This window comes from Vulpes lagopus, chromosome 1 (genome assembly GCF_018345385.1).
Source record: "Vulpes lagopus strain Blue_001 chromosome 1, ASM1834538v1, whole genome shotgun sequence".
In the NCBI taxonomy this organism is placed as follows: Eukaryota; Metazoa; Chordata; class Mammalia; order Carnivora; family Canidae; genus Vulpes; species Vulpes lagopus.
In genome coordinates this window covers 49,925,225-49,953,201 of record NC_054824.1, presented here as the reverse complement: position 1 = coordinate 49,953,201, position 27,977 = coordinate 49,925,225, and the positions used below count along the sequence as shown (strand labels likewise).

At 34.0% G+C, this 27,977-nt stretch overlaps 1 protein-coding gene across 1 annotated transcript in view; it reads right to left on the bottom strand.

Annotated features, from left to right (window-relative positions):
- The window catches only part of BMP5 (bone morphogenetic protein 5), a 117,190-nt gene that overhangs the window by 54,705 nt on the left and 34,508 nt on the right, over nucleotides 1-27,977 (bottom strand). The window contains exon 2 of the mRNA XM_041758264.1: nucleotides 1,951-2,143. Within this exon, the coding sequence (XP_041614198.1) occupies nucleotides 1,951-2,143 (193 nt within the window). The remainder of the gene's footprint in view (nucleotides 1-1,950; nucleotides 2,144-27,977) is intronic.

The window sequence follows — 27,977 nt, the reverse complement described above, 5'->3', positions numbered from 1 at the left end:
AACTTACTTAAGACATTATCCTTTCTTTAAAGAGCTCACAGTCCAAGGGTGGAAACAAATAGAAAAAGAAAATTATAAATAAAATATTTGTTACTATGGCAATATAATTAAATAATATTTGAAGTATAACTTTTAATTCTCCTCACTTAATTTCATTTTCTTGGATTTTATATTTAATAGAGCAGACTCCCTACTTCTATACAGGACTCGATCCCAGGACCCTAGGATCATGACTCTAGCTGAAGGCAGATGCTCAACAGACTGAGACACCCAGGCGCCCCTCTGATCACTTAATTTTAAAAGACATCATCATTATTTAGTATTTTAAAAATAATGTACTATGCCAGGCTCTGTCTCTGACAAAAACAAACAAACCAAAAAACTTGGTATTGGGACGCCTGACTGGCTCAGTGGTTAAGCGTCTGCCTTTGGGTCAGGGCATGAACCTGGAGTACTGGGATGGAGTTCCACTTCTGGCTCCCTGCATGGGAGAGAACTCTGCCTATGTCTCTGCCTCTCTCTCTCTCTCTCTCTCTCTCTCTTTCTCTGTGTGTGTGTGTGTGTGTCTCATGAATAAATAAATAATCTTAAAAAAAACTTGGTATATTCATTTTATAAATGAAACCACTGGATTGAGATTTAAACAAACAAAAATCCACCAATAGACAAATAGCTAGTAAGTGTTCAAGCTGAGAAAGGAACACAGATTTTTCTGCCTTCGAATTACTGCTCTTAAAATAAGATCAGCACTTATTAAGGTATGTCCAGCTGAAACAGTGTTTCATGGGTATTAAATATTATGCACCCCAAGGAAAAGATTCCGTAGTCAAATAATTTTGAGGAAGATTAGGTTACTTTACTATAAAGCATCTCCAAGACTTTAATATTCTGATGTGCAATGTGAATCTCCTAGAGAATGGTCTAACAGGTAGGGTTTTCAAATGCATTTGACCTCAGAAGCTTTTTTTTCTTTTTTCTTCATTCAGCATTGCAAAGGGCTATTGTCCCATTGAGCACCCATTGGGAACTCTGGCACTCTCAAAGACCAGGAAAAATCTAAATATCAGGGACTAGAAATATTCAACAAGGAGAGGGAGCAGCCTTGGAGGAGACAAGATAGTTGTCTTTAAATATCTGTCTCATCAAAGAAAGATATACTATTTCACCAAAGTGAAGATCTAGATCTAATTATTGGAAGTTACTAGAGACAGATTATCACCTCAATATGATATACCAATAAGAGCTAAAAAAAAAAAAAAAAAAACAATGGAAAAGCTGTCCAACAAAGGTGGCTAATTACCTATAAAGGTGTTGCCCAAGAGATTTCTTCACCAAGTGAAAGGTCAAAGAACTCCACTAAGCTTTCTTTTCAACTCTTCTATTTGATGATTCATTTGTGGTAATTATCAACTGAAGTTTTCATATATGTAGTATTTCTGTCACTGTCCATTTTTGCACCATTTTGAATTAACCATTTTATAAACAGAAGACATACAGGTTAATGCTCAGAAACTATTGCAAATGTAATGCCTTCATCAAAATACACATAACAACACAGATGTAATTTATACTTATGCCAGAAAGAAATAAAGCTGCTCTTCTCTAACTTACAAAATGCCAAGTTATTTAAATCATTTTAATTATCAATTTTATGTGTGCAGACTAAAATGAAAATTTTCTCATTTACAAAAAGAGACAAGGGCCTGCAAAGCAAATATGGGGAAACATAAGACCATCTAGTACTCAGATTTGTGCCAGGAGGAAGGAAAAGCTAGGTAATGTAGAAAGCACTTTTCATATCAATTACGCTTACTTTCAATGGGTCTATACCTGGTTTTCAATATCACTACATCCAAAGAAGACATAATTTGATAGATCATATAGGTTATCAATGGATTTTTACTACAATTAACCTTTGTTTGCATAGTAAGTTAGATATAAAGTCATTACCTATTTGTGTATTCCTTGATGATCTGATATATGCTAATCTTAATCGTTTCATTTTCAAATCGACTATTGCTCTGGTCCTTGTATATCCGGAATTCAGCAGCTGTCACTGCTTCCCCATGAGGAATTTGAGTCAGATCAAATCGGAATTCTTTGTAATGCCTTCGCTGGTGAGAAAAATCCTTGTCTCTTTCAACTGGAGAAAAAAAAAAGGAAAGAAAAAAATTAGTCCTTTATAAAATATGGAAATTAATGGTAAATTCTCCAGCTTTGAAATTGAAAACAAACAAGTAGGATATTATAAAACTGGGAAAACACTAGAACCACAGACTCATACATGTCTCCAGTTGAAGGAAATTCCACAAACCAAAAACCTTTAGTTCAAAAGCAATATAACCTCTGTGGTTTCATACAAATTCCTGGATCTGAAATAGAAAGGCTATCCAAAAATTTTTTTAAAAGCAAAGGTTGTAAAATGATTACTAATATATATCAGGTACTAGAACACAGAAAGGTTCATACAGGAATTAGGAATACGTTATAGAAATCCCCAGAGTTCCAGGTGAAGTCAGTGATGAGATTTAGCACAGCTAAGGGAGGAAAATAGGAAGGACTGAGAAATTGCAGGCACATAAGAACTATGTTTATGACATTATAAAGGTCAAGTAAATAAAACAAACTCATGTTCATGAGAAAGATTACTTCTAACATGTCTTCCCCAGAAGAATTTTTTTTTCTCCTGTTAGCAAATGAAATGTTTTTCTTTTATTTAAAAAAAAATAGCACTTTTTTACTTCTTATAGATTGTTTAGTACAATCTCCTTACCCATGATGCAGCAGAAAGCCTTCCACAGACCTCTGTCTGTTCTTACTCAAAATAGGGAGGGGAACATATTTTCTCCCTTCAGCAACCTTCCTACTAAATGAAGTCAGAGACCTATTCCTCTTGGGAACATTATGGAATGTTGAAAATTCAGGACAGTAAGTGTCAGGCATATTATTATATAACCTGGCTTTGTAAAATAGAGTATTATTTCATATAGCCCATATCCACTGAGCATCAAAAACCTTCTTAAGGAATTATCTATTCAAAGAACTCGTTTTTAGTAATGCACTATCATTTGATGGAGTTAGTTTCTCAGTATTGGTAGCTTTCTCAAAAATCTCAGTTATCTAGGATACTAGAGGACAGGATCACAAAAATCTCACTGCAAAGCACTGTGCACAGGTGTCTCACAATTATAGCCTATCATAACACTTATATTATGTTCCCTGTGATATGCTTCATTGCTAAAATTTTGTTATAAGAAGATAAAAATGCATAAATTGTATAAATGAACTCACAAGTTTCAAAAGTTGCCGGAAGATATGAAATATCTTCAAGTAGTTCATTGAAATCATGTCAACACTGATATAAATATATGAAACATGGGGTCCTAAACTAGAGAAAGGATTAAGGAAGTGAAAAGAGGGTCGTGAGCATCCAGGAATGACTATGGAAGCCAAGGCTGCTAGAACTCTGTGTTCCAGGGCTAGATGGGTTCCACGTCTGAGGAAGCTCATGACAAAAGAATGCATGATTCCTTGCCTTTATCCTTCAAAACAATCTTTGGTTTATTTTCCCCCGGAGTAGGAGGTAGTTTAGGAGAGTGAGGAGCTCATCTCTACCTCACCTCCCATACCTAAGCCAGTAAAGACAAATATAAGCTACGCCTGGGGGCATTTTGTCCTGTGGAGCTTGGCAAGGATGGTGCTCTTGGGCTGTCTGGCTCATGCTGACACCACTTCATATGACTCATGTTTTGTTTTTTTAAATATCACTATCTTGATCCTAAGAGAGATCCACTCCCAGGGAGATCATTCATCAACTTTTCCCTCAATAAGGAAGGTAATCTCATTTTTAGGATGCTATTTTGGTCATAACTTAAACCTCTTTTCTATCTAAACTTCTACTGGCAATAGCATAGACTGATATGAACATATTTCCCTCAGCTCTGTTTGTCCATTCTCCCGACTCAGCCATGTGAGAGGGAAAACATAAGGGTAGAAAATGCCTGCAGACTGGATAAGTGCCTTAAAACTTGGGATGTTAAAACTTGCCACAACTTTTGTTTATACAGAGAACAGATATAATTCACTGAAAACTTGTTCTTTTCTGATCCTAATTTAAATGAAGTAGATATTATAAAACAGGATTTACATAGCAGTCATTATATTCAGGTGCTGTTTTAAGCATTGTATTAATATGAACATATTGTACTTTAAAAAAACCAGTGAGGTAAGTTCTACAATTATCTTCACATTGAAGATGAAGTAACTGAGGAAGCAGAGGGAATAAACACCCAAGAATATGAACCAAGCATCTGAGGCCACAAAGCTATGAAATCTGAAATCTCAGATACACAAGTCCAAAATTCAAAAAGCTCTGAAAACTGAATGTTTGGCTTCAAGTTAATTTGGCAGAAGAACTGGAAATTAGCTGATTTGAGGCAATTTAAAGTCTCTATTTATTCCACTTTATATAAATATTTATTGCTTTGCTGCAGAAATGTTCATGTGTTTGACTAGGTTGCACTGTTCCAGACTCTGCTTGAGGAGTTCCATATTTTATGATAAATGCTCCAACCAATCATTCAAAAATATATTTTTCTACTCTGAAAGTCAATATTTAAAATTCTAAATAACAATCATCATGCAATTTTTTCATTAACAATTAATTTTATATTTGAAATTTAGATGAAAAAAAAAACTGATAGTCCTCAAAAAAAGACCTGAGACATGAGTTTGTTAGGATCCAATCTAAAGCATGCACCTGCATAATGGAGATAAGTATTGAATTCATATTACGTAAAGTCATCTACTGGTCTGGAATCCCCTGTGAGATATTAGTATAATAAAGTGGAAAGCTAGAATTTCAGCTGTTATTATAAAATTTCAGTTTTCTAATCCAGGCTATTTAACCTAACCCCTTAAGGGGGCAAATTTTCAAAGAGTTTAATAAAATTTTATATTAAATATACCACACAAAATAAAGCTGCAGTGCAGATCTGTCCATTGACTCAAATTCCTATACCCTATTGCTTTGAATTATAATTACACTAGTAAATTCCATGGGACATGTTGGAGTGAATAATGGAATAAAACTTATATTTATATAGCCTTGCACTCCTAATGATGCTCACAAATATTCGCAAGGTAATCTCAGTTACCTCAAAGAGCAATCCTAGGGAGGTGTCAAATATTAATACCCCTAATTTAAGAATAAGAAATTGGGTGATGACAGCTAGGTGGTAACAGATCTCTGTCTCCTAAAGCTCATTATAAATCTTTGCTCAATGTCCATACCACCTATGTAATGACATCCTACGGTTCTGTACTTAGAGACTAGTTCATAGCTAGTATATTTATACAGTGTTTCTCAGCAGTATCCAAAAGGGTGGAGAATAGGCTGGAGAATTAAGGGTTTGATCAGCAATGGTTAATTAGCATCTAACACAAACAATGCTTGACCCAAAGAAGTCTTCTAAGAAATACTGAATGAAAGACTGTATGAATGGATCAAAATCTAACTATCTCTTCACTAAGTATCATCTTGCTGAATTACCTGTTGATGAAAGGCATGATAATTTCTTTAACTCTCATTGGTTTGACACATACTTCATTTAACCCCATACCTTACTTACGTCTCTAAGTTTCTATAACTTGTCCAAAAGCCCACTATAAATAATTGGGAGAGAACAAATTTCAATCCATAGTCAAGAATTCAATTCCCAAGCCCTCAACAACACAACACCATTTTTATTTTTTTTTCCTGGATGTGTTTTTTTTTTTTTTCTGTTTTATTTTATTATTACTCAGCAAAGTTGACCTTTCAATACTCTCATTCTCCTCTATGATGCTCCTGTATAGAGGATACTACACTTTCTGGACTCTGCTCATTCTTCTAGAACTCAGTCCTCCAATGTTTATCTTAGTAAATGTTATGTTATATTCACTTATTTAATATTGATTCCATTTCTTATCTAAGGAAATTTTTATGAATAACAGGTGATTGTATTCATAATTTGAATTAATATTATATAACATCTGTATTAGCATGCAAGGTCATCCTTTTATTACAACCATATTTTAAAATAATTGTAACTGATCAGCTGGATCATTCCATATTCCAACCTTTTCTCCACCGGATCTACTACCAAAACTGCCCTCCCAAAACAGATGAAAAGGAATATACAGACATGTTTCATATTCCTTAAGTATAAGCTTTTTATAGGAGATATCACTGCCTTGTTTATATTTGATGATTTGGGACTTATTAAGCATTGTTTCACCATATATTACAGTGTACTATAACCCACTGCAGTTATAAATGGCTTAGAAGAAAAACAAATAAAGGGGCAAATAATCAGAAAAATATATACAATTTTAGTTTTTTAAAACTCATATTAATATTTGGTCCTTTCAATTTACTCTTTAATTTGAATGTTATACCAACTAAATACCATGAGATTCATCAATCATCTTTATTATCATTTCTAACAAAATCTGTATTGCCAGGTTAAAATATATGACTCCATAAAAATAATTACATTCTTATTTGGTGGTAGAGAAGACTCTCTTAATCACTGGATAAACAAAAAACAAACAAAAAAACAAAAGCGAAGGAAGGAAGGTTAGCTCATTGAAAGAAGATCCAGATTTGTCAAACAGGATAGAATGATACATGTTAAAACATGCTGAGGTCAGAAAGTTGACACTTTTCTCTAGTGAAGACTATTCCTTTATCCTAAACCACAGACACTATTTCTCTCCTGTGAAGTGGAAAAGAGAGTTTGGGAACAAACATAAGTAAATTTAAAATATACATCTGTACAATTCACCTATAAAATTCACCTATGAAACAATTCACCTATGAAAATTGCATTTAAAAAGAGAACACAGGGAACCCTGGGTGGCGCAGTGGTTTGGCGCCTGCCTTTGGCCCAGGGCGCGATCCTGGAGACCCGGGATCGAATCCCACGTCGGGCTTCCGGTGCATGGAGCCTGCTTCTCCCTCTGCCTGTGTCTCTGCCTCTCTCTTTCTCTGTGTGACTATCATAAATAAATAAAAATTTAAAAAAAATAAAAATAAAAAATAAAAATAAATAAAAAGAGAACACAATGACCGGCCAGACTATTTTCATATTCGCTTACATATCTAACAAGGTCCATAGGCTATATTTTGCCAATTGCCATACATACAGTACACTAATGCCACATACCCTTCTCCCATTGCCATTTATGATACATGCTTGTTTCGAAAATTGCTAAGTGAAAGCCAATGAATAGCATCATAAAGGTTAAATAAGTGCGTCAACATAGGAGTGCTTATTTATTTAAGATGATGGTTGCCGACAGTTTATTCTACAAAAATTAAGAAGGGTTGCTTTAGCACATGTATATACATTCAAACCCAGAGAAAACAAACCACCAAAAATCCAGCAAAATTTATACAGTTTACCACTCAAAACACAATTGTAATGTTGGTGGTGAATATTGTTTCTAGAAAGCAGGGTTTTGTATTTTCCAAACACATCCATCGATGTGAACTACCTAGAGCAACTGGAAGCTCACCCACACTGAAAGAACGAGAGAATTAATTAATTATTATTATTTGGTTTTAAAAAGTGACAATATGAAAGTATACAAGAGGTAAAATATGAATCAAAAGATTCACGTTCCATGATGAGTGGGCTGACAGCAAAAAGAAACAGAAGCACCAAACTACATTCTGAATGCTCTAAATTGCCAACATTTACAAAGATTAAGCTTCTTGTGTTTAAAGACAGATCCTGGAACCTTTTATTGCTGACGTATAACTTAACAGAAGTTAATAACTGATTGCCATCCGTCTTTTTCCCAGACACCTCTCTGAATGTCTTTATCATTAATAGAAATTGGAGAGAAATTTCCTGATTAAAGATTTTCATGTCAAAAAAAAAAATAAAATAAATAAAATAAAATAAAAGATTTTCATGTCTACCATATCTGAAGAGTAGAATTAATTAATGGAGGATTGCAGTTTTATCTGTATAGTGATTTATCTGCCGTCTTCAGGAGATGCATTCATGAGCAATCAGTCTTAATCTCCCACACAAGGGCTATAACTCGGAAGACACAAATAGAATCAGTAGCTGCAAGGCAAAGATAGCATTCTCCCAGGAGCCTAGCCAGCTGTTGAAAGAGTACAGATCATTGTTTGCTGCTGAGTGCAAAAAATCATTAAGAGATTACTCATAGAATTATTACTTATCTGTATTGCGTTTTAAAGGAAAAGAAAAAAAAGGCAAAGATAATGTGACTACCAAGATGTATCACTTCACAAGACATCCTTCATGGACTAGTCCATTGAGAAACATAAACTGGTCCTATAAAGGCCTATTCATTGATCAGTGAGTGCATATATACATGCTCCTTTGAATGGATAACCATTCCAGAGAGTGTGGTAAACTCCAGATTCCGGAAACCCTAAGAGCCTCTTAACACCACAGTAATGTTTGACCTAAAGGAGGGAAAACTGTCCCCCTGAATGTATTGTTTCAGAGAACAATGTCAATTGACTTTTCAAATGTTCTGTAGTTAAAATGCCCTTACTCATACTCATAAATGCTCCATGAATACAGCTTTATAGAGAAGGAAATCTCAAAAGAAAGCTGAGATGGTTTAATATTTTAAATATTTTATTTATTTATTTATTTATTTATTTATTTATTTATTCATTCATTTATTCATTTATTTATTTATTTAATTTATTTATAGTAGAAGATAGCTGAGAAAAGAAGGCACCAGAATAGGAAGAGCCAAATGTGCCTCTGAAATCTGTGTTCAGATTTTTTTTAAGATTTATTCATTCATTCATTCATTCATTCATTCATTCACAGAGAGAGAGAGAGAGGCAGAGACACAGGCAGAGGGAGAAGCAGGCTCCATTCAGGGAGTCGTTCTTCGGACTCCATCCCAGGCCTCCAGGATCACACCCCTGGCTGTAGGTGGCGCTAAACTGCTGCCACCAGGGCTGCCCTAATACTTTAAATATTTTAATGAAATATCTAAACAAATTGATTTCCTGAATCAACTTTGAATATATGTAATTTTGAAATTTTAAAAATTTAATTCATCGTCCAATATCTAAATGTTATTTTGCTTTAAAAAATATAAGCAACTTGGGAACACAAAGAATTCAATCTTGTACAAAGAGAGCTTGGAACTGGGATGAAGATGATGCCATGTTCTGCATACTCTCAGACTGGATGAACCTAGCAGTCAGCCGTTGGGAGTTGTCTAGAATATTATAATGATAACAACTTTACAGATCAAGCATGGCATGAAAATGGACATATTTCATAACAATAAATAAACAACAGTAAAACTAAAGTCATTTTTTATTTGATAAAATTAATATATTTCAAATTTTTCTTCCTTCTCCTTTATATGGATATAAATGGATATAGTCCATTTCCCGGCTGTCAGAGGGTTGCTTTTCTTTTTCTCATCTTCTACATACACTCATCTTGATTATCCTAAAAATAGCTACTGTGCTACTCCTCCATTTATTCAATCCCAAAATGTCTATTGGATAACTGCTCTGGGCCAAATCCTAAAAGCTAAGGAGAAAAAGAAGAAAAGAGATAGGATAGGAGCTCAGAAAGAGAAAGACATGAAAAAGTACAGTTGTGATACAATTGTGTTGAGGTTACCAGGGATATGTGTGATATAAGAGAGAATTTTTTTTATAGATTTTATTTATTTATTCATGAGAGAGAGAGAGAGAGAGAGAGAGAGGCAGAGACACAGGCAGAGGGAGAAGCAGGCTCCACCACACAGGGAGCCTGATGTGGAACTCGATCCCGTGTCTCCAGAATCACGCCCTGGGCTGAAGGTGGCGCTAAACCACTGAGCCAACAGGGCTGCCCAAGGCAGAATTTTTTTTAAAAAGGAACAACACATTATATATAGGAGGCTTCAGGAAGAGGTATTTTGAACTTGATCTTAAAGAAGTTTCACCGGGGTGAGGGGGAGGAGTCTGAGTGGCAATGGGTTAAGCATCCACCTTCAGCTCAAGTCATGATCCCAGGTTCTTGGGATCAAGCCCCATAATCTGGCTCCCTGCTCCTTGGGGAACCTGCTTCTCCCTCCTTCTGCCTGCCTCTCCCCCTGCTTGTTTTCTCTCTCTGTCAAAAAAACAAATAAATCTTAAAAAAAAAAAAAAAAAAAAAGTTTTACCAGGTAAAGGGTTCATATCAATGGAAAGAGATTTGAAGGCTATGACCAAAGAAGTAAATAATAAATAGTTCATTGTCATTGTGCAATATGGAGTCTAGGAGGTCAGCAGTGAAATCTGAGGAATAGTAAGAGTTCACTGGGAATGGATCAATGTTTTCCATTTTTCCCATCCCACTGGTGCATTCTGTATTCTAATAATTAAAGACAAGAACTTATTTTTTTGTAATCCATATCACAGGCAAGTATATAGTCAATGCTAAATTTTGAAAGAAAGTTGGATGAATTAATGATTCCTCACTAATCCTCTCCCTTTACTGACTTGGAGGTTTTCCTCACCCTTTCCTCTAAGATGCTTTCCCCATTTTCAGAGCTCCAAATCCTACCTCTACCTAACATCTCCAGGTCCAATGCCATAAATACCATTTTGGAAATTCCTGTCCACATTAATTTCTCTTGCTGGGGAACCCATACCACTTTTTCTGTACCTCCCGTTTGATAATGGACATGACATAATGCCTTACTTAAGAGTACTGGATTTGAAGAAAAACTTGAATTCAATTTTATTTAAACTTATTAAAGAGTGTGGTATTAGAAAAGCTATTCAACATCCCTATGCCTTTATTTACCCATCTTTAAAATGGAGGTAGATAATTAAAGGCCCACTGCAAAGTGTGTTGTAAAGGTTAAATTATATTGGAGAGACTCTTCGTGTAAGTGCCAGGAACATAACAACTTCTCAAAAAGCAGTAGCTATCCTATTAATCACTTTCCACTTGCATTGTAATTATTATGTCATCCCATAAGTAAGACACTTTAGAGAAATAACCCATGTCTTCTTATTATTTAGTTTATCTTTATATTCCTGCATAAACCCCAAACAAGACTTTTTATATAGCAAATAGTCGGTAAAAATTTAATTACAGAAAATTGCTACCTGTCTTAAAACATAGTCATTTTGATCATCAAAATGTCAGTTTGTTTATTTGTCATATATGTGTATTAATAAGGGGGATTAATATTGTTGGGTTTTTTTTTTTCATTTGTTATAGTGGAGTTTAAAAACAGCTAGATTTTTACAAGAGTCGATTAGAAAATCGTTGTATTTACTTGATAGCTTGCTTGGGTATTTCACATCTGCAAGATAGAGAACACAGTGGCATATATTTTGACGTCCACATATTGCGCATCAATCTAATCAAACTTACTGGTTCTGACACATCTCCTCTTTAAGGGAGTCTGGGATTCACTTAGTTATTTTTACTCCTGAGGACAACAAGGCATGATAAAGCATAGAAAATATTTTATAATTGTTTTTATATGTATTTTATATAAGAAATTATGAGTTGGAATTTAAAACAAATGTTCATCTTTTGTGGGTCCAATATTAATATTAAACTTAAAAAATTAGTTTAGGGTAAATACAGAATACCAGACTAATCCACTCTGTGTAATAAAAAATGAATATTTAATGATGAGTGAATATATTCAGTATATAAATAATGGATTTCAATCACACTGTGTACAAATATTTGAGAAAAGTTTGTGTTTGCCTATAAGAAGTCAACGTAAAAGCACAGCTGTCTGATAATCACCTCTCGGTAAATATTTAGTTCTCATGTTTTCTTTAGTAGAAAAATCTGTGGGTTTTATAGATTGCCTGGCAGCTAGAGGTCAACCATTCTAATCTCACCAGGTTTCACTGAATGACCTCGTGAATTCTTCTGTTCCATCAGTAAAATAAAACAGTCCATTTTTAACCACCTGAAGGTGATAGAGGTTACAGTAAGTCGGTATACAGCAAAGAACCTTCCTTTACATCTTGAATACAATGAAATGATAGTTTATCTACAGTGAATACTTGTGGTTATCTGACAAAAACAGGTCAAAGGTTTTGTGAGTTTTCTTCTGAAATTGCTCAGTGCCTTCTCTAATGACTGATAATTGAAAACAGAGGCTGGAACTATACAATGTGGTGGGTGACAGATAAGCAGTAGATTAATGCCAATACTTGGTTAGGAGACACTAAAAGGTCAGGAGTCACGGGAATTAGCTATTGTGCTACTGTGACAAAACAAACATCAAAAGTCTATTATCCCTTCAAAAGCCCTTCCCCAAACCTGAAACCTATTTCACTTCCTTTGGTTATAATTAAGAGATAATTTTGATGTCATTGTACACATGATGTCAAACTGAAGCTGCTCACCCTAAGTGTACCAATAGTTAGGGTATGCATACTTTCACTTATATAACAAAATCTTTTTCATAGCACATTTTTAGTGTATTCAGTGCTTGTTTTGGAGAATTTTAGAAACATTGTATCCAGCAAAAAATAATTATATTTAATGGGAAGAAAGAAATTAGAATAAATTTGTTTGGAATTTCTCTATGGGGATAAAATGAAGAAGGTTAAAGCAGAGTGCATAGTATGAAGGATATGAGAATTTTTGTAGCTGAACATATAAATGTCTTTCTTAAATTAAGTGCTTTAAATTCTAAATAGGTACAGAGTTCATTCAAGTTCAATCTGCAGTTCAGGCTGTCATTTGGAAACGAAAGCAAACTATGAAATGGGTTGCATCAGTGAAGTTTGGTAGATGAAAGGAGGTCACGGAGAAATGTGATTGTATTTAATGACAATGTAAAGTTATTAGAGGCATAATTACATGGCTTTATGGGTTTTTAAGAAGAGGAATAGAATGATATGTAGGACTATGTTACACATATACTCTGTAACTAATATAAGGGTAACTATATGCTTAGGCAAGGACCGTAAGTAGCCATTAGTGGCCCAGTTTGTTTCCAACAAAAAAAAAGTGTTTATTTGCTGTCTGTCTCCTCCACTAGATTTTAGGCTCGACAACAGACACATTTTTGCTTGGCTCATTGCTGTACACTCAACTCCCACCTCAATCTCTGACATACGGTACGTATTCAATATACATGTGGGAGGAAGGAATATAGGAATATATGTCAGGTTCTGGTTCTTTTTTTGGTTGATTGGTTGTTTTAGGAGGGAGAGTATATAGACCCGTTAATCCAACTTAGGCCAAAGTGGAATCCCTCAACCATTTATTCTCAAATGAGCCCTACCCATATTATAATACAGTGTTATTCTAATGATATATTCCTTTTTTCCTTTCCTTTTTGAAAGGAATTCCAAAAAAAATAACTTAGAATCCTAATGTCATATACTTACTTTCAGTTTATACTAACTATATTAAAATGTAAAACACAGGCTAGACTAATAGAATCCCTAAGATTCTTAAATGGACATATTACTCTTGGGGAAGGAGAAAAATGTAATAGAAAAATTAAATAGTATTGCTCTTATTTTATGGTTATTAATAAAATCAAATTTAAAATAATTTCTAGAATTAATCATGAGTTGTAGAAAGTAACATTTATGTAGTTTTTGAATATAATTCATATACTCTCACTGATTTTTCTCTATTTATATAAAAACACTTAAGAATTTCATTCTTCCACTTTATATACATGTAATATATATACTATATATAAATATATAACCAAGTCTTTGGTAACATGTTCATAATTTATCTTTTTCCTTAAATTATTGAAAGTAGTTTCTCCCTTTAAAAAATATGTTTTGTTAGTTACTTTTCTGTTCCAAAAAGAATAACTGCTTTTATTTGGTATATTTTTCTAACATCATCCTTGAAGCTAGTAATAGTTCATTCCATCAGCCTATATATTTATAGATAGTACATAACTTGCTTAACCTTTCTTTATAGCACTTTTTTTAAAATGGTGAGTTCGATGAATCTATATATTGTATTAAAAGATGTTTTCTATAATTGGAGACCTACTTCAGAACATGTGTTAGATTTAATAAAGATGAAACAGGTGCCAAAATCAATAAAGAAATCATACGATCGTCCCACATTTATTCAATGAGACCACATTGTAATTAGAGTCAAGGGATCCCTAGCAGTCTCAGGTCACAGAGCATTCCTATGAACAGTCTAATATTTTGGTTGATCTGGTTTCACACTCCTGGGCTTTTCCTTTGTATTGGGATTTCGGGTCAACCACAAAGCACAGAGCAAAATTCATCACTGAGCAGTATCTGGTTTTGAGTTCAAACTATACAAATCCTCCAAGTTTCTTAAGATGCACACCTGGAAGAAACAATAAGTCTTCTGAGATCCAAGTCAGACTGTCTCATTTTAGATTCCAATTTAACAACATCCTGAGTCTCCAATCCAATTTTATATCAATTATCAGATGGCCTGTTTCCTAATATTTTTGTTGCTAAAAGTTTGACGTGTTCTTCATATTATTTAATAATCCACCCAACTAACCCATATATACTGTTACACAAAGAACCAAATTCAGCAATAGGAAAAACTAAGGACCAATCTTATTTAAACTACACATTCCTCAAAATGGTCAGGAACTGATAATATCTAGTACCTCCAGAATTGAGTGTGATGAGTGTGGGGTTAAAAGAAGGATCCCTGAGGACTATATTTTTAAGAAAGAGGTGGATTCTTAGATCACTCTCCACATCTGTGCTTGTTCGGTGACTGCTCTTCCCCACTGAGTCTCAGTTTGGAAGTTTTATGGAAAGAGGAAATGGTGGCACCAGCAGATACAGTGAGAGTGTGGTGGTATACTGAAAACAGAAGAACTAGACAAAGTTCTGCATACTGAATGCTGAGTTCCCAGTCTCTTTCCCCATTTGGTTCCCATAATGTTTGACAGTCAGGCTTGTACCTTGCAGACAAGAGAATGAAAGAATCCTCTCATTGAAACCTGACCATTCCAGAAGAAGGACTAAGTCTCTATAAAATGGCAAAGCAAGAATATCTTAAAAAGAAAATGATACTGACAAGTTCCACCCATATATGACAAGCTTCTAATCAACTTTATAATCTCTCACTATTAACTAACAAAAAGATCACTAGATACCTGAGAAAATTCTCTACCTTCAAATATAGAGACAAAGTAGCTTCTAAAAAGAGGAATTTGAAGGTACTTAAAAAAAGACAAACTACTAAAAAAACTACCATAATATCCTTTGAGAGCTCAAAGAAGATATTGCATTCATGAAATAAGAGAGAAGATGCTTCAAACAAACAAACAAAAAGACTCCAAAAAAAAAAAAAAAATCCCACATTCATTGTTAAAACCTCTCTTGGAAGTAAAGCTAAAATCAATCTCAGTTTGACATATTCAGTTGAAAAATTCTTTAAAAAGGAGAACAATTAGTCAAAATCAAAGAGTGGAAAACAGAACAGGAGAGAAAGACTATACAAAGAAAGAAAAAAAGAAGAAAGAAAAGGATTAGTGTAGAATTGGCCCTAATAGTCATCATTCCATAGAGATGATGGCGGGGGGGAATTATCAAATAATTAATTCAGTTCACTGATCAAAAGTGCAACAGTTGCAGGACTGAAAATGTCTGCTATGTGGACAAAGATTCTCCAAGCTAATAGAGACAAAATACAAATCACATACATAGGAACCCAGGAATCAAAATGGACGCCAACTGCTCAAAAACAACACTGCCATCTAGAAGACAAAGGGACAAATGCCTTCAAAATAATGATGAAAAATTACTTCCACCCTAGAATTCCATACTCAACTAAATTAGCCATCAAATATGAAGGTATAATAAGAACACTTCCAGACATGGAAAATATAAAAAATCTAATTCCCAAAAGCATTTCTTAGGAATTTCCTACACAAGTTATACCACCAAAATCAAGAAGTAATCCAGAAAGAAAATGAAAGCATTGGCCACAGGAAAAGGGGGGTTTAACATAAGAGGAAACAAAGATAATTCCCAGAATGCTTTTGAAGGGAGATCTCAGGATAAGAGTTATGCTCGACGCACCAGGCAAACAGCCCATCTTGAGTGTGACTCAACAGAAAGATACATGAAGGTTAACATCACAAAGATGGCATTTCCCATCTATATCATTCTTTGAACTGGACAAAGTCTAGGTGAGCCCAAACCAGACTGGTACCTATAAGTAGCTTTCCTGACATATATTTATAAAATTCCTGCTCTCTCCTCAAAGTCCCACAGGCTGGGTCCTCTGAAAATAGTCACTTCCTCCCATAGAAAAAATTTTGTTTTCTTTTTTGACATATTTCTTAGAGCTGGTTGTTGACCATGGTGGGCCTAGAAGCTGAGACTACAGAAAAGATCAGACCTTCTCACTGTGTTTTAGTTGACCTGGCCTTGCCACACTCCACACTCCCAACCCAAACTCCCAAGGCACTATCTCCTCAGCAAGGGAGATAAACCTGTCAAGCAAACTAAACTACAATTTCATTCAGAGGCTATGTTTAGCTCATCTTTTGGAAACATTTACCTAAACACTTTGACTTAAAAATCTAGCTTGGTTTTTGTATTATGTTTAAGAGTGATTGGCTTTATATTTACTTATATGTGAACTATATCTGATAAAACATCAAATATGTTATCAAGAAAATAATAATGTATCCAAGTGCATGTATACAATAATCCATGGAGCACAGTTTCAAATCGAGATCTGCCCCCATCAGTGCCTCTTAGGAAACATTTCAAGAAGCTATGAAGTTTCTTTTGGAACTTTTATATTTATGCTCTGCCTCAGTGTTTATCCTAATTCCAAAAATCTATTGTCTCTCACTTTTCCCATGGATGTGTTTCCTTTACAAATAAGTCACAGAGTGATTTGGAATATTTAACACTAGGGAGCATTTTCAGTGATCCTCATGGCATTGATTACAGTACAGGATATTTAGACTCTGCAAAAAGTGGTGTTATTTCTACAATCATATCAAAGTACACCACAAATTGCTCTTGTACAGGAACAGAAAATACACTTAGAGTTCTATTTTATTTTCTTATCCCTTGATGTGTGATCACAAGGGCAAGCCAGGCATAACCCTGAAAGCATATAAACATTACTAAGCAGTCTATTCTACATTGCTCTTAACACAGAGTGACAATAAAAGCCATCTCATTGCAATGTTTCACATATTCCCACTTATAACTAGCTTTCTTCTTTTTTGCTTTTGAAGGAAACCTGCTAAAGGTGAAAATAATGTTATGAATACTCATTAAACAGAAGAGAGCTGACAATGATAATGGAAATGGTAAAGGGGCCTCATTTGAAATAGATACTGAATGCATTTGAGAGCATAAGGGATTAGCAAACTCATTAATATTCATTTCCTAATAAATTCAAGTAAGGGATGTCACAGAATATGTAGGCAGAATAACAATCTCAGAAGAATAAAGCGAAGTCTGTGGCATTATTTATATTGATGATGGTGCAGAAATTTGAAGCTATAGTGTCTCCTTTCTTCTTACTCAAAGTCATACAGGGTATTCTATATTTAGTCATAAAATCCTAGTGAATTTATGAAGCTTAGATAGATATTTAATAGCTTTATAATGTACAGAGAATCAATGATAATCATGCTTATAAGAATTTTAATAACTAACATTTATGAGACATTATGTGACATTATGCTAAGAGTATATCGTCTTATTCAATATAATACATATTTTGTGAAAGAAGATAAGAAATTCAGCTAGCATTTACTGGATGTTTATTATCCAGCCACCACTTTAGGTAGAGAATACTGGGAGGGAACAGAGGTGAGAGAGGGGACGTAGAGAAAGTTATCTTCCTACAGGCAACTGGCTAAGTGCTCTCTGACGTGATCTGATTCTAGAAAGAAGTAAAGATCACAGGAAGTAACATGAAATTAGAGTTAATTAGACAATTTTTTTTCATCTATGGTTAATGTCTTGCTTGTTAAAATATGAAACTCTCTGTCCTCTTAAAGCCACTTTAGGTTACATTTCAAGAACAGGCACTTCCTTTCCTCTGTCCTTGAATCCTACCTTTCATTCACTCCTAGTATATTCTGAGAAAAGAATTAAATAAAATTAAATGTTATCTACATTAGCTTGATAAGTAAAATAATATACTCAGATGTTTAACATTACTTGCCTTTTGTCTCTAACATAAAAGACTGTATTATTATTATTATTTAGATTCTGAATTGTCTCAAAGGAAAATATGTACTCAGCTAGTCCATGTATTTCTTTTTCTCAGGTCTATATTTCATTTGCTGAGATTACAGCTATAAAAATTCAATCAACTATCACTTTGTTAAACCTTTGCATGTGGGCAGATTACCATACTATGTGTTATGGGGAATACAACTCTCCTAAAAAGTGAAATTCATAATTTATATACCCTCATTGATATATTTATTTTTTAAAAAAATAAATGAACACGTTGAAATTAACAGCACAGATGAGATTTCAGGAACAGATTCTTTATGTACTCGAAATTGCCAAATGAATGGTACAAAAATTGAGATGCAGTTAGTTCGAGGTAACTTTTTTGTGAATAGAAGTCTCTGTTTAGTTTTTTTTGACACGATTCCATTTGCAGGAAATCATTTACTTTATACTTAATATACCATCTAAAAAACTATTGCATGAGAAACAAGCCTCTGTCCTCAAATCCACCCCCACCCCCAAACACCACCACCAAATATCCAACAGGGAAAGGATAAGAAAATTCAGGATTTTATCAAAACCTTACAAAAGCAAGTAACATGGATGGGACAAAACTTCCTAACTCAGGGATCATCTTTTTTATTTAAAATGCACATTTACAGGAAAACATTAACTTGGTTAAGCAATGCTGTTTTAACCTTTGCACAGCATACTATCTTCCAAATAAATTCAAATTGCAAATCCAAGTCCCTTCATATTTAGTGGCACCTATTTTGTACAAGATGGCCAGCTTGAAATTGTGAAGGTGGAACAGAATACATACTATGGACCCTATTTTTGTGCTTAAGACTAAACTACATTGTTCTGGGCTCACAGTTACATAGTTCTATTTTTCTTTCTCTCTGTCTGAGGCTTGGATTCTGTCCAACTTCCAGTAACCCATTTTTTTCCTTTCTAGAATGCCAACTATAGCCTTCATTGTGTTTAAGAGGAAAGGCAACAGATAGAGCAGATTTGCAACACTTGAAAAACACTTCAGTGGCAAGGGACTAAGAAAGGAATTTTCTGTCAGAAACTATTTGGGGGAAAGTGTTACAAACAGTTTCAATTTAAATTTAAAACCAAAGTGAGAGATAAATTTAAAGTTAAACAGCACATGTTTAGAACTAAAGAATAGGCATATAATCTACACCACTGTGGGTATGTTTTTAATACATTTTGATTTAATACAATTAAATACTTGTTCTTTCTTTCTTAAATATTAAATAGAATCATAAGACCATTTCATTACCTATTGAAGCATAGGATACATGGCTCAATTTCAAAACAAAACAAAATAAAATTAATACATGGGTGAACTTGATCAAGATTCTGAAAACACTTATAAAAATAGCAGAGAAAAAACAATTATTAAATAAATAATTATAGGTGGTATTTATGGAGCTTTTAAGGTTTGCCATGCAATGAATTACCCAATAGTATATAAAGTCTGTAACTGAAAATTCAAAATAATCTTAAAAGTGATTGTTACTGAATTTTTGCAACAAAATTATTAACATTAAGAATGAGTAAATATTAACCAAATCCTGGAATAAGTACACACAGAGAATTATTTTGCAAAGAATAGAGAGCCTATTTCAAAAACAAAAACTTTCCTCCATCACTCTAGATATAGGTCTAGAAATAACAATTTCATTGTCTGGTCTAAAAATCTGACTTGATAAATCTTGGTGAACCAGTCTTGTCATGAATCAGTAGTAGGAACGCGAGAGTTTTGTTTATTGAGTTTGTAAACTCCCAGCTGATAAGCTGTAGGCTATAGAGACCTTAACCCCACTTCACACACACACACACCTAAATAGGTATCACCAGGAGACCTCCCAGATTATCAAGTTTCCCCTCCCACCCCCAGACTGGTGCCAACTAACACATTCCAGAGAGTGCTGACAATTCTGGACTCACCCAACTGTAATTTTGTCATTTCTTGATCCAGTGTGGAACATCAATGTTAGGAAGTTCACAGATCTCTCTTAAATACCTACTCACACTACAGTTTAAATACATTTCTTATATGGAACTTCAAATCAGAAGAAATATTGTGGAAGACTGAAATTAACTAATTATAAACAAAGTTTTTCACATTTCTAATGTGTAATTCTATCCGATGTGGTTTTTTTTTTTTTTTTTTGGTATTGAAAATATGGGAAGAACCCCTGAAATTTATGTAACTACAAGTGTTAAAATAATTCTTTGTTATCTTACAAAATATAACTAATATATAAAATATAACTAATTTAGATAGATGATGGATGGATGGATGGATAACATAATAATATTTTTTTTAATGACTCTTGAGGTAGATGATAGATATTCAATTTGGGCTAAATCATTCTAGTCTTTTTAAGTTATGTCATTAAATGCTACTTTATAAACTTCTGTGGGTGTTCTCCAGATCTAGGCCATCTCTAAGTTATTTATACCTTTTAAAAAATATTTTCTGTCCTATTATTACCCCACAGACTCTGTATAAAATCATATATTTTCATGGTATTTTTGTTGTTAAACCTCTGTCAAACTTTATAAGTTATGAATATATACATATTCATCTTAATCCTTTTTCCTTCAAATTGTATTTTGGAATTTCACATAACTCAAAATAAGCTTTAACAAACAAGTATATAGAAACCACAGAATGGGCAAATATTAGAATGCTATTACACTGAACTATTTTGAAAAAAATACTCTAATAGATGAAATGTTAGGAATCCTTCTAGTAGTAGATCTAAGTAGTAGATCTTACTAATATCATGCTATTTGTGGCGATCAAATTTGAATTTTCCCAGTATAATCATTCACCAGAAATACTTTAATAATTATTATTTCATCTGATTTTTAAACTCATTCTCTAAATTATACTGTTTTAAATATTTTCTAAAGCAAATAATATGGAAAATGTTAAACCATGGAGAGGAGTATATTTGTTTTCATACTTAATCACTGATACATGTTCAATTTTCTGTCTAACTCCTAGATGACTTTTAGGACACATTCAATTTCACACATTGTGTAGGGGTTTCTTCAGTTTTTAAATTTCTTGTGGCAGTTTTCTAAGCATCTTCCTAACACTTCATAATCAACTGAAATGTTGGCAGGGGCCAAGAAAAGGAGAGAGAATTAGGAGTGATATTAGGGAAAGTTTCCTAATATTCCAGCAAACTCAGAACATAGTAAAATGACAACCTCCTAAAGGCTACCATAGGCCATCCACACCCCAAAAATACTGCCACCCTTCCTCACCCTCCCTTCCCCCCCACACAGAACAGGCTCACTTTCTATGATACCATGTTACATGAAATTTGTATATATTGGAATATGTCCTTACTTTGTCCTAATTTGCCATGGTCTCAGATGTCACCTAAGAATACAGTTGATATACACAAGTTTCAGTTAACACAGCACTGTGCAAAAACAAGGATCATCTGTATGTATTTGTGTGTGTATATACATGCACACATATATACTGTACACACATACACTCACAAGCGTTCATATAATACACAAGCATAAAGTATACTGTCATACATTGCCTATACCAAAGCATTTTACAATTAGAAGGTTATTTTCACATTGATGTAAAAAATATAGTCAATTGCCTAAATTCATATATTTAAGTTTTTTTGATGGAGCTTTTTTTAAAGATTTATTTATTTATTTATTTATTCATGAGAGACACACACACACACACACAGAGAGAGAGAGAGAGAGAGAGGGAGAGAGGCAGAGACAGACAGAGGGAAAAGCAGGCTCCATGCAAAGAGCCAGATGCGGGACTCAATCCAGGGACTCCAGGATCACGCCCTGGACCGAAGGCCGGTGCTAAGCCACTGAGCCACCCAGAGATCCCCTGGAGTTTATTTTTTTTGAAAGAGAAAGAGTGCATGTGCACACATGAGAGGGTCAGAGGAAAAGAATCCCAAGCAGACTCTGTACTGAGCACAGAGCTCCACACAGGGCTCAATCTCATAACTCTGAGGTCATAACCTACACTGAAATCAAGAGCCAGATTCTGACCTGAGTCACCCAGGCGCCCCAGTGGAACTGTTTCTTAAATGATATACAATTGCTATACAGTGAGATGCACAGAACTTGGGTGCCCAGTTGCGCAATTTGATGAATTTGGACAAATGAATACATTCATATAGCTAACATTCCAATCAAGATATAATTTATATTACTTCAGACAGTTCCCTCATGTCCCTTTTCAGTCAATCCCAATCACCATAGATAATTTTTTATTTTCATCTTAGAATTATCTCTAATTTTGCTTATTCTTGAATTTCTGGCTTCTCTCACTCAACAAAATGTTTTGGAGATTCATTCATGTTTTTGTATATATTCATGTTTGTATCTGTTCATTCTCTAAGTATATTAAGTATTATTCAATTTTATAAATATATCAATCTACTGATTGACAGATATTTGGGTCATTTCAAATTCAAGGATATTATGAATGAAGCTCCTATATATGTTCTAGTAAAAGTCTTTTTGTGAACATAGATTTTTTTTAATGACTCTTGAGTAAATATCTAGAAGCATAGTTGCTGGATCTTACATGTATGATTAGTTTTCTGATAAACTGCCAGAAAGTGATCCAAAGTGGTTGTACCATTTTGTACTCCCACTAGCAAATCATAAATGCTCTAGCTCAACATCAGGTGTCATCTTTTTAAAATTTTGCTATTTTAGTCAGTGTAGTTTTTGTTTACATTTTCTTAATAACAAGTGATATATGTTTTCATTATGTTTTTGCCATGTATATACATTTTCATAAACCTTTTTAAATATTCATAAACATTCATTTTTTTGCCACTCATTGTTGGTGAAGTGCATATTCAGTCATCTTGTTGATATAGTATTAGATAGTTTAGCTTATTAATTGTTTGTAGGAATATAATATTCATTTTAGATGCAAGTCCTTGGCTGGATGTGTATATTGATAATGTTTTCTCTGGGGTATGACTTTACTTCCCATTTTCTTAATGCTGTGTTATAAACAGAACTTTCTCATGTTGATGAAGTTCAATATCTAGACACAGAGAGAGAAAGGAAGGGCAAGAGAGTTAAAAGTTATTTAGTTCTTTCAAGGTCATGAAGATATTGTTCTATTTTTGTGTAAAAGCATTATAATTTTTTCATTTAATTCTATGGATTCTATGAATTCATATATGCTATGAATCCATTCAACAATTCACCGGTTACATGTAGAGTATGAGGTAGGAGGTATGCTTCATTTTTTTCAGTACGTTTATCCAGTTTTTTCAGCACCAATTGTGGAAAGACTTTCCTTTTCCATTGAATTTCCTTTCCTCCTTGGCACTTTCTTTGACTGTAATTCTGCAGGTTTATATCAGCATTCTCTATACTTTCCCATTGCTCTCTGCCTCTTCTTACTCAAATGCCACACTGTCTTAATCACTGTAACCTTGTACTAAATCCTGAAATTAGATAGTACAAGACTTCTATTTTTCCTCCTCTTTTTTCCAAGATTATTTTGGCTATTCCAAGTCTTTTCATTTCCACATGCATTTTAAAGGCAGTTTGTCAATTTAGATCTTTTTTTAAAGATGGTTGGTATTTCAATTTTCATAACATTAAATGTATAAATCAAGTTGGGGAAGATTGTCATCTTAACCATACTGAGCTTTCCAAACCATGATGTCAATCTATCCCTCCATTTGTTTAAATCACTTTAATTTATTCCAGCTATGTCTTATAGTTTTCAGTACAAAGGTCTTGAATATATTTTGTTAAACTTACTTTTGATGCTATAGTAAATAGTGTTTTAATTTTTATTTTCTGATTGTTTGATGCCAGGATAGAAAAATACAGTTGTTATTTTATATTGATCTTATATGCTGTGACTTTGCTAAATTCACTAATTTTTGGGATTATGAATTTTTAAAAGAATTTTTAAAAGAATTTTGTACATGTATGTGTTGTCTGAAAATAGTGTTTTACTTCTCCTTTTAAAATCTATGTATCTTTTATTTCTCCTGACATATTTTACTGGCTAAGAACTCTACTACAATGTTGAATAGACACAGTAAGCACATGTCTTACTATGCTTACTACATCTTACCTTATTCTTTTATTCTTTTTAAAGATTTTAATTTTAAGTAATCTCTACACCCAATGTGGGGCTTAAACCCACAACATGGAGATTAAGAGTTGCATGCTCTACCAACTGAAGCAGCCAGGTGCCTCCACCTTATTCTCTGTCTTAGAGTGGAACCACTCAATATTTTATCTTCTAGTGTATTGACTGAAGATTTTATGTAGATGTCCTTTTTAATATGGATACCATTTACCTGAAGAAAATCTTGAAGATTTTCTTCTAGAATTTCTTAGAATACAAATTGCCATACTTTGAAATATCTCCACTCATTCATCTCAAATACATCATTATTTTATTATGAATTATGAGTGATACATTATAGAGTTCATACATTTTCATTCTTTAAAATCTGTTGAGTATTGTTTTGAAAGACATTTATGATTAATCCTTTTAATCCCTCATTAATGTAATCAGCCTTCATTAATATAAACTTATGGTTTCTTAAAATATTTTATTTATTTATTTATTTGAGGAAAGAGAGAGAGAGTGAGACAGAGTGGGGGGAGCAGAGAGAGAGAGAGAGAGAGAAGCAGACTCCTTACTTAGCAGAAGCCCTATTCAGGACTCTATCCTAGAACCCTGGGATTATGACCTGAGCTGAAGGCAGATGCTTAACCAAGTGAGCCACCCAGGCACCCTTAAAATTACTATTTTTTTTAGAGTAGATCTGTTTTAGTTTATCTTTACTTCTAGGGTATAAGTCCTATCCTAGGTATCCTTGCTCCTTAGGTATGGCCTCTCTGAGGTTCCAGCTGCCTGTCCAAAGAGTAGTTTCTCCACACTCTGATTGGGCTAGAGTTGAGTGGGTTGGTCTTTTGTGTGACCCAGACTTAGCCACCTTTTGGACAATGATGCCTGTAGCCACCGCTCTCTGCTAGGCCTCACAGAGTCTCTGTCTACATGTGCAGAGCCCAACCCTTGACCATGTTCATGAGAGCAGTTCAGTGCCTCCAGATAGTTCCCTCATCTTTAGTACCTTTTCCTGAAAATTCCAACTGCCTCAGGAGCCCCAGACCCAATCAGCTACCTCCTCAGCTTAGTGGCTGCTGCTCTTAGCTTATGCTCCATCTTCTTGTATATGGCCCTCCAAAATGCTTCTACACAGAAAACCTGAGCCAGTATGTTTTCACCTCATGTAGACTCATTCCACTGAAAATTATAAGCCTCTACTGCTGGCTGTTCAGTGCCTAGAAAAACTGCCTCATTTATCTTTTTTCCCAGATTCATAGGTTACTTTGCTTGATTTTATTGTTTTTTAACATTGAAGATTCCAGTCTATGTCCATTAGTGTGTCGTAGTCAGAAGAAAAAATATCACTTATGGTAGTTTTTGCTTGAGCCAAAATTATATGTATCAACTTTAAATAATTCTTTTTCCTCACACATCTAATTTTTGCTGTGAGACTAAAAAGAAATGAATTGCTTGCAGCAGCAGAGTCTCCTAAGAATTGACATCATGAATGTATTTCCTGACTATTGATATTGATTCTTATGAAAACTTTAAAGCCAAAAATAAAATAAAAATAAAAATAAAGACTTGTCCAAATCTTCTTTTTTTCATAGGCTTATCATATAAAAAACACATAATGTGCATTGCTGCATTCCAACATGTAAAAACACTTTATTTTCTTTCTATCCCCAGTTAGGATAAATGATTTTTACCCTTACTGATAAATGATTAGCTTTTAAAGCAGACTGGTTGGTTCATTGGATTGCTTGATACAAGTATAAAATTAAAAAATTAAAAAAAAAATCCACTAAATATGTAAGTATTTTATAAACTATATAAATCAAAAAATTTCTGAAGTCAATTAGACATAGTCCACTAAAGCATAAGTGTACATCTGTATTACAATATTGGGAGCAAAAACTTGCATACTGTCTTATCTCTTTGATAATGTTTGATTTAATATTTTTTTCTCCAAATTCAGTTACATTTTTTTGTACACTACTCTAACATACAGACCCTTGGATTTCACACTGATTAGGCTGCCTTTATCCCTCTATGTTGAAAAAAAAATATTTTCTTTATTTATTTGAGAGTGAAAGAGAGAGAAAGCATGAGCTGGGGGAGGGGCAGAGGGAGAGACTTGGACTCCCCACTGAGCATGGAGCAAGACCCAGAGCTCTTGCAACTCCTGGAGGGAGGCATATGAAGGGGCTCCCTGAGGGCAGGGCAGTTCCCTGGGGTGTTTGACCTCAGGACCCTGAGCTCCTGACCCCAAGGAAGCCAGACTTAACCAGCTGAGTCACCCAGGGGCCCCTGCTTTTATCTCTTTAAAGGACTAGATGGCTCTTCTGAAAGCAAGATCATTTAGGAATAGTGAAAGCCAAATAAGCTGTAAATGTGTTTAGATAAAAGGATCTGAATAAATTAAGTTACTACCTAAAGGTAATCTGAGCACATGGATGAATTTGTTATATTTTTGTGGGTTTTATTTCAACTTTAATAACTGAAAAACTGAAATAAATAGTAGACTAGTTTCTACATTTATGGAATTTTTTTCTTCTAATAATAAGAAAAATTAGGTATCAGTTTTGAAGTGAAGCTTTATATAATTATTTTATGTAATAAAATGGAGGAATTATTACACTGTACAGTTGAGTCGTCTGATATTCTGAAAAAAATAACTAATCTGAAACAGCAGAAACGATTTATCTGGCATACTATCGTATCAAATGCAATCTCTGGCACATGGTATTCACTTAATAAATGGATGTTGAATGAATTAACCAGGCTTTCCACTACAGTCTGAGCCAAGATTCAAATCCAGTTTTGCTTCTCTCCAGAATTGGTACTCTTAATATCCTGTCCTGAATAATATCCTGAATATCCTGAAAAGAAACTTGAATTCTCTGAATAATTTTAAAATTCAGATTATGGCACTTTTGTTTAACTATAAAGGAAATGTCTTTAAATTTTAAGTAAGTATCAGTCACCAGGTTTCTCATAACAAGTCAAGCTGGACCATAAATTCCTCCTTTCACATCTCTACCAACACATATGCTGAGGATAAGGCACTAAAGGAGAAGCCTACAGTCAATCAGTTTTGATGCAATGGGATGAGTTGCTTTAGTTTAATGAAGCTTTGACCCATACTTTGGATAAAGCATCATATTATTTATCGGAACAAGCCAGGAGGTTAGCAGTTGACTGTTCCATCCTCTCCATTAAGCCATTGCCCCCAGACAGATTTTGCAGTTAGAAGAGGAAAAGCAGGCAGAATTTGGAGATGGTCCACTGATACTTTATCAATTATTTTAACTGTGCTGCTGTCATCATGCCTCATTAATCAAATTTTGATTTGGAGAATTGAATTAAAACATTGCCAAGTTTTCTTTCCTCTAATATCAATCTAAAGACAGCAATTTTTTTTCAATTAAAAATAAAAACTATCAGCAGAGGGAAGATAGAGGATCATGAAGCTATACAATGTTATAGCTATAACAGATAATACGTATTTGTGAACTCACTTTTAATGTTATGTATTTAAACTAGAGGTAATATCCTTTTTATAATAAACTTTTTCCTTCAGAGTAATTTTGTGCAATCTATACATTAGCAGATTACACTGTTTTCCCCAAACTTCAAACTCTA